Source organism: Dipteris shenzhenensis, chromosome 29, assembly GCF_047967505.1.
Source record: "Dipteris shenzhenensis isolate YYH24624 ecotype China chromosome 29, Dip_SZ_1.0, whole genome shotgun sequence".
In the NCBI taxonomy this organism is placed as follows: Eukaryota; Viridiplantae; Streptophyta; class Polypodiopsida; order Gleicheniales; family Dipteridaceae; genus Dipteris; species Dipteris shenzhenensis.
Window position 1 is genome coordinate 6,198,061 of NC_141624.1, and position 7,978 is coordinate 6,206,038.

The 7,978-nt window shown below is 41.6% G+C and overlaps 1 protein-coding gene across 1 annotated transcript; it reads left to right on the forward strand.

Annotated features, from left to right (window-relative positions):
• The first annotated feature begins 1,918 nt into the window (after positions 1–1,918).
• LOC147882355 (uncharacterized) lies at positions 1,919–5,901 on the forward strand. Its single transcript, XM_087400593.1, has 10 exons — positions 1,919–2,386; positions 2,581–2,655; positions 2,744–2,851; positions 2,950–3,110; positions 3,191–3,305; positions 3,428–3,582; positions 3,892–3,943; positions 4,083–4,151; positions 4,746–4,823; positions 5,035–5,901. Exons 1-10 carry the CDS (start codon positions 2,009–2,011, stop codon positions 5,272–5,274), a joined length of 1,431 nt encoding a protein of 476 aa, XP_087256719.1. The 5' UTR covers positions 1,919–2,008; the 3' UTR covers positions 5,275–5,901.
• The last annotated feature ends 2,077 nt before the right edge of the window (positions 5,902–7,978 follow it).

The window sequence follows — 7,978 nt, forward strand, 5'->3', positions numbered from 1 at the left end:
GCGCAACCTCAATCATTAAGAACATGCATCAAAAGAAGGGATGGTTAGAATCTCAAAACACGGTCAAATTATTAGTTTAACTGATTAGAATTTGTCCACCCCCCAAATCCCATAGCGTAAGCAAAATGCACACGTGCATGCATGTGTGCACACACACATTTTAAAGTAGAGCCATCATGTGTATGCACATGCACGTGCAAATTGTTTTACTAGAATGGGGGGTCCACACTTGAGGTGGCATCAAATACATAAGGTGGGGGGGAAGACATCGGCATGAGAAGTATGGTGGGTGTTAACCACTCAGAAAAACCAGCTCTCAAAACAAAACAAAAACTAACCCAGTAATAAAAGTACTACCCCTGACATTTGCAGGGAGGCTTGGCTTCTGAAGGACCTTGCATTGTGTCTCATGTAAAACAAAATTATTAAACCGTACTATCTTTCGAGTTAGTGGTTAGGTGCTTCATGACAAAAAGGGACAAAAAATATCGAGTTCGAATAATAAATGAATGCAAATCCGTGAAGCAATGCAATGCAAAGTGATTGAGATACGTAAATTCACACAAAGTACATCAAAGAGGGCCACACTCATAGATGTTAAACCCAAAAATAATAAGGAACCACAAGCAATTTGCAAGACGGCAAAGGGGAACATGACCAACCATTGTGGATGACTTAGAGGAATGATGTAACACTATAGGCCACCCTAGTCATATATGTACTTTGCTAAAGGGGAACATGTCAACCAACCACTTTCTACTATTTAGTCAACAACAAGATGAATGACTTAACACCATGGGCTACCTACCCACCCTAGTGATATATGTAGTTCGATATGACGTTAAAAGTGTCCTCCTTTGTGTGTATGCTACGTATGAACAATTTATAGTTTGCTATTATGTAAAAAGTCTCTCTCTCTCTCTCTCTCTCTCTGCCTGAGGGAATCGAATGTAGGTAGCCAGCTTCGGGTGATGAATGCCCAACTGCCTGAGTTGTCATTGCTCCATGTATCTAGTTTTTTCAGTCTGAGAGACCTTTGGTATGTTGTTCTTCTCTCGCTCTCCCTCTGGAGTGCACACGCGCATTATCTCTCCAACTCTCTCTCTCTCTCTCTCTCTCTCTCCATGAAAGTTGCATGTAGCAAAGACCACTAGCAAACAACCATTGAGGCTGATACTCCTCCTTTTGTTTCATGGCCTGCATCAATGGAGTGCTTCCCTCATCTCCTTGACAAGCGTTAAGGCAGATCCTCCTCTCCTTGACAATGCAAGTGCATTTATGAGGGGCACATCCACCAAGGGAATCGAACATGAGAAGCCATAGATAAGGTGGGCAAAAGCCAAGCTACTGAGCTGCCACCGCTGCTACTCCACATATCCGATTACTTTGCTCTCAAAGATCTTACAGTCTTCCATTCTTGTCATGAGACCTTTTTCAATCCCTTCAGGAGGCAACATGAGGCTGATGTGGCAAACAGAAGGCCCAACCTTGCCTAACCCTTGCAATCGAGCAGCACAGGCAAGAAAGGGCAGACAAGGATCTGGCAACCAATGAAAAGCTGCCCCTCTATCCCTTCTTGCTCTCATGGAGCATGTGCCCATAAATTCGGCAGAGTCCAACAGACTACTTCAGGCAGGCATGTGCCCTTGATTGGGATTCCTTCTGGGGGAGGCAACTCTCTAAAACGGAAGGGAAAAGGTGCGCAACCTATCTCTATCGGTCTCTCTCTTGAGCGCGCAGACACGGTATCGAGACAAAAATTCATGATACAAACTTTATGCCTCTATGTGAGTCTCTCTCTCTTTCTATGGATGTCTCTCTCTCTCTCTCTTTTCATGAAAGTTGCATGCAGCAAAGGGAGACCACTAGCAAACAAGCATTAAGTTGCATGGCCTGCATCTGAGGACGGCTTCCCCAATGCTCATTTCACCACCTCTCTTCTTTTTCTTCTTCTTCTTCTTGGTCTTGTGAGCTTGCATTCTGCCTTGTTGCCCTTCTTCTCATCGCCATGGTTCCTCTCAATTCCGCCACCCAACCTTCCTTCTCCACCTTGCCTCTTGCATCCGATCCCTTGCAGCCTTCCCCCCCTTTGCGTAGCTCGCACAACGGCATTTTCCAACCTCCCCATCCTAATTCCTTTCCAAATTCATCCCCGCCGCCATGGCACTGCCCCACAAAGTCTCGTCCCCCCACCTTTCAGGCCAAGATGCGCAAAGGGAAGACTCCCGATACTGAGTATCCATGGCCCCAGAAGATCACGCAGGATGAATTCGGTGGATCCCGATTGAAATTTCTCTCCCGTTTCAAGCCTCTGACAAGCAAGCCGAAATTAGTTACACTCCCCTTCGAGCTGCCTTTAGTTGATTTGGAAAAGAAAATTAAAGAGGTACAAATCAACGCGTGCTACGACGTCGTTCCGCGCAGCTTGTTGCATTCGTATTTTTTCCTTTGCTCGATCGAGCTTGTGAATGCATAACGTGGATCGTAGTAAGGAACCCAATTGTCTCTGATGTCAAAAATAACCAGATCGATCATAAATTTCCGACGTGAATCGCTGATTACGAGGACTTGGCCCTGCAGGTTAGTGAGCTAGCGAGAAACACTGGCATGGACTTTTCGGAGCAAATTGCCGATCTCAAAGAGAAGTATAATCAGGTACGAGGCAATGAAAACCGCTTACTGAGAATTTTGCTGACATCCATGCTTCATACTTGCTCTACGATAACACAAAATTTGAATTCAGGTACGCAAGGACTTGTACTCGCAACTCACCCCGGTCCAGAGATTGAGCGTGGCAAGACATCCAAATAGACCAACTTGCCTTGATCATGTTCTCAACATTGCAGACAAGGTTTGGCGCCCAAAACTGCTCGAGATTTTATGAGTCTCTCACAGTCCATAAACGAACCTGCTAATCCGAAACTTGCTCCCATGCTTTCGAGCGTGCAGTGGCTGGAACTTCATGGAGATCGAGCGGGATATGACGATCCCGCTCTTATTACGGGCATTGGTCAAATTGATGGCATGGGCTTCATGTTTGTTGGGCATCAAAAGGGGCGGAATACCAAAGAAAACATCTACAGAAACTTTGCCATGCCAACCCCCAACGGGTATCTCAAAACTTTCGAGTGCTTGTCCTAGTCACAAGTCTTTTAGGAAAAAGAGCTACTTACCGAGGACACTTTTTCAGGTACCGGAAGGCTTTGAGAATGATGCGGCACGCAGAGCATCATGGCCTGCCAATCCTCACTTTTATTGACACTCCTGGGGCTTACGCTGGAATTCAAGCTGAAGAGCTTGGACAAGTATGATCCACTAGATTCAGGATACGAGACTGTTGTTATGGCAATAACTAGACGATCGCAGCTTATTTCCTAACGCCACGTGTCTTGTCGAACTCAACAATGGGCAACTTTCGTTTTTGCAGGGGGAGGCTATAGCTAAGAATCTCAGAGAGATGTTCGGGCTGAAAGTCCCTATCATTACAACGGTTATTGGGGAGGGGGGATCTGGTGGAGCACTTGCTATAGGCTGCTGTGACAAGATGCTCATGCTAGAGAATGCTGTCTATTATGTGGCCAGGTACGTTCTCATAGTTTTCTTCCTCTTTAAAAAAAAATCATCCTTTGGTTCCAAGAAGGACTCAGTTGGAAATCTGAAAATGCTGGGAGCATAATTTTTCCTTTATTCAGAGTCTTTGCATTTCTTGAATACTACTAGCTGGATTTCTACCTATTGTGGATCATACTAGAGGAAGTATCTCCTGACGAGAATGATTCAGTAGTTACCCTTTTTGTGCACAAATAGGGAACACATGCATACTACAATAAAAGGCCTTATTATGCATCTACATGTATGTAACGTCTCAATTTTGACTTGAATCATACGCAGTCCAGAAGCTTGTGCAGCTATTCTTTGGAAAACTGCTGCTGCTGCCCCCCAGGTAGGGTAATCAGTAGACTACATGGTCGTTCGTGCCCTCACTCTCCTGTCTGTACACATTGCTTTTCCTGGGAGGTTGACCACTTATTTCATTATCTTTATGCTGACTTTTTTCCTGTTAACACATTTGATGTATCTAGGCAACAGAAGCATTACGGATCACAGCTCATGAGCTTTTCAAGCTAAATGTGGTTGATGAAGTCATTCCAGTAAGCATTCTGACCTGCTCAGTGATATCAATCAAACTCGGAATCATGACTTGATTTGATTTGAGTTTTGGAAGCTACTTATTAAAATGATGCCTAGATGTTGGAGGAAAGTCACTTATATGCAACTAGGTGAAGACTTTCCATTTCACTTTTGCCTCATTGAGTTCCAGACCTTATCAAGCCTATTAGCATCAAAATAGCCACCAAAGACTCTTGAATACAAAGGATTACGGTCAAAATGAAGCCAATGAAGCCGTTGAGTTTGCGAGGACTCTTCTTAAGAAGAATCTACAGATACGATTCCATGAATGTGCATGGTGTGGGTGTGAGTGTGATGTGCATGGTGTGGGTGTGAAATAAAGAAAATAATTGCATAAAGCGGAGGTTGACGTTCTAACTTTTTGGAATAATTGTTTGTAGCTGACAAATTTGCACGTTTGATATCCAGGCATAATGGTATTTGAGGGAGCATGTGAATTAAGAAAAACTGAGGCGATGTAAAAACTTCTCAAGCACTCTATTCTTTGATAGACATGGAGAGGGGCATGGCAGGGCTCTGACAATCTTTGAATCTCTTGTTATTGATGCTTGCAGGAGCCCCCTGGTGGTGCACACTCTGACCCAACTGCCACATCAAATAATATTAAAGCAGCCATAGTGAGGCAAATGGATGTGAGTAGTTCCCATCTCTAATGCCCTCCATCTACAGGTTCATAAACATTTTCCTGGTAACTCCATTTGTAGGAATCACTTATCATATGAGTAAGCTTTCTCCTGTTGTAATTTTTGTCTTTTCAAACAAGTATTACAGATTAACACTGCAGGAGCTTCTTAAGCCCAAGCCCTTTTTAACAAGTCTTACAGAATTGAATTAACGCTGCAGGAGCTTCTTAAGCTGCAGCCTGAGCCCCTGTTGGCACAGCGTGTAGCAAAGTTTCGGAAAATAGGGGGATTCTCAGAAGGTATGGATCTGGATCCAAGTATCAAACGCAACATGAAGAGACGTGAAGCACCAGTTCAAAGTGATGAGCCTAAGTTGTTACCCACTTATGTGCACCAAACTCTGGACTTAAGTATGCAGAATACGTCTCCTGCTACTGCAAACCCAAGTCACTCAGAGTAGAACCTGTTCACAAAATCCGCACTCTCTTATTGGCAGCTCCTTTCACAACATTAAGGTAGTATAAAGGGTTTGTATTCAAGCAAGCCAGTGGAGGAAGGATTATCTTTCCAACGTCATGGTTTGAGGGCAGATGGATTAATGTACCTTGCTCCTAATTTTTCTTGAGGTTATGAACTCCTACCAGAAGGCTTAGATTGTGGCCAACCTATTTTTCAAAGTCAGGGTTAAGCAACATCCATATAAGATTGGTCTAATGCACCATTGGCATGAATAAAGTTGCCTATACTTTTAATTGTAATACAGGTCAGATAAGGGAAGCCTCTGGCTGACAGATACTAGAGGCTTCACTTTCTGCTGTATCTGGGATTGATAGATGCAGAAATTCCAAAGATATTGCCCTGCGTGGAAGGGACAATAGTACGTACTTAATTTGAGGGCACATTTCAAGAATTATTGGTGGTTGTTCTGGTACTCTCTTGAACTGTATCTAATTTTACTACCCAAGAAGGCTTTGTAGGCTCAAGTGGACAAAGTGATGAGTATACACCTCCTATCTCTGTCTCTCTCTCTTTGCTTACAACGGGATACTAAATAGTGATTGAAGGAAGGAAGCAGACTAACATGCATTGAGGCGTAAATTGGAATCCACATATTGTAGACCGAGGTCAAAGAACTCGTTTTTTGAGAATGTATTGAGAAGGTTGTGTTTTGAGGGTTTTACTTGCCAAAGCATTCTTACAAGATGTCACCGCCATTACCTTAAGACTCTCATTAAAAAAAGACCATTTGAAGGCGATTAATTGTTAATGCGTAGTTAGGAGATGCCATCATATGCAATAGAAAAGGCTGGTTTCCATTGAAAAATATGCAGCAGTTTTGATTTTTTCTCACATTCAATTTCTTGAGATAACACTATTATTTCTTTATGCTTATTGGAATCTATAACTCAAGATGCCCCTTAAGATTGTTCCTCTCGTTCACTAAGGAGATTCATTAATTAAAGTGTCTCAAAGCTTGCTAAACAAATGGAGCCTCATTAAAGTGTCTCAAAGCTTGTTAAACAAATGGAGCCTCCCAATTTGTGTTCATTACCAAAGTTATGTTATTAGAGAAGAGAGAACATTTTGGTGCATTGTGAGTAGCCATTTTCGAGAGGTAGCTCTAAGTTCTAACATTTTGGATCAATAGATTGTCTAAACAATGAAAAGCGATCTAGGCACTATTCATAGAATAAGAATGGTAATCTGTCAAAGCTTTCTTTGATTAACACTAATGCTTTTCATAGCATGATGATTGTGATTTGTGCAAATCTTCTTTTGGTTTGAGTTACTATACATGGCTACCAAGAAATCTTTGATGGAAGGAGGGCTTGGCATTTGGGACCCAAATATGGCCTTGAACATCTCAATGGCTGTTTAAGTGCCTTGGTCATCATCTTTTTTATGAGGAGTGGCAAGCATTGTAGTGTGACTTATGAACCCCTCATATTCTAGAAAAGTGGACCTCACCATTACTTCATTCACTAAGTTGGTTTTGTATCTTTCTTAAAGACTATTGCATTTTTGTAGATGGCATATGTGAAATTTTCAACACATCACAACACCACCACCCTAGTTATACCAAATGATCTAATTTTATCTAAACATCACATGTGAAAAGCATGTCCTTTAAAGTTTTGTGCTTAAGTACCAACGATTTAGATGAATGCAAAGAGCACATTTTAGATTTGATCGATTGTTCAAAAACTCTCCATCAAACAGTAATATCATAAATATGCGTAGTGAGAATTTTATCAACAATGTTTAAGTGTATTTAATTGTGTTGAATTTTGATCTTTGCATACTCTCTCCACCAAATTGAGTTGTGGGTATAAAGTAACACAATTTTGAGCTATCACATGTTTTTTAAGATAAATGTGATATTTTGGAGGGTGCAAGATGTGAAACCCTCCCCATCATCTTGCCTTTCCTCACATCATTGGAAAAAGAGCAGTGGTCATTGACTTTCTACCATCTTTGAATATGACATGTTTCATCTCACCTCCATAAGCTTTGTAGATTCTTTAACATCCACATTGATGAAATTGGGGTTATTGCATGCTTGGAATCCAGAGACGTGATTGTCAAGTGTGCCTAGGGAGTGGGGGTGATGATAGATGGGAATTGATGGGATTTCCTTTCGATAATGGTGTTTTGTCATCATTTACACTTTTTAAACATAAATGTAAGCACTTAAAATACTCAATATGTGTCATGGAGTGGACTTGGGGAAATCATAAATGTAGGGAAGGGGATGTGCTCCTTTGTGTGTTAGCATGTATTCTTCTGATGTGGTATACTATGCAAATGTACATTTAGCACTCTAGGTGCACACTATAAAGCTTGTTCCTATGCCATAATAAACATTGAGAAGAGGGATGAAATTGCTTCTATATGTTGTAGGACATGGCATTTTTCAAGGGGTCTACCACATATGCTATATATGGTGGTATTTTTTAGGGTTGATGGATGCAAATATCGTGCATGAATAAACCATGTGAACTCTATTTGCACACAATGTTGTAGTTTGCTTTGTGTGGTCTTCTAACAATATCTACCAATGTAACATGAACTATAATGTATAAGAACTCTTGTGTAAATTAGTGTAATGGATTTTTGAAAATAGCATTGAAACCACATTTGTAAAGGTTTTTCAATGGCTTCAA

Bases quoted from the DNA above. Each gene is read 5' to 3' on its own strand.
- LOC147882355 (XM_087400593.1), top strand. From the start codon at position 2,009: ATGGTTCCTCTCAATTCCGCCACCCAACCTTCCTTCTCCACCTTGCCT. The intron at 2,387-2,580 runs GTACAAATCAAC...TTGGCCCTGCAG, and splicing joins TGGAAAAGAAAATTAAAGAG to GTTAGTGAGCTAGCGAGAAA. The intron at 4,152-4,745 runs GTAAGCATTCTG...TGATGCTTGCAG, and splicing joins TGGTTGATGAAGTCATTCCA to GAGCCCCCTGGTGGTGCACA.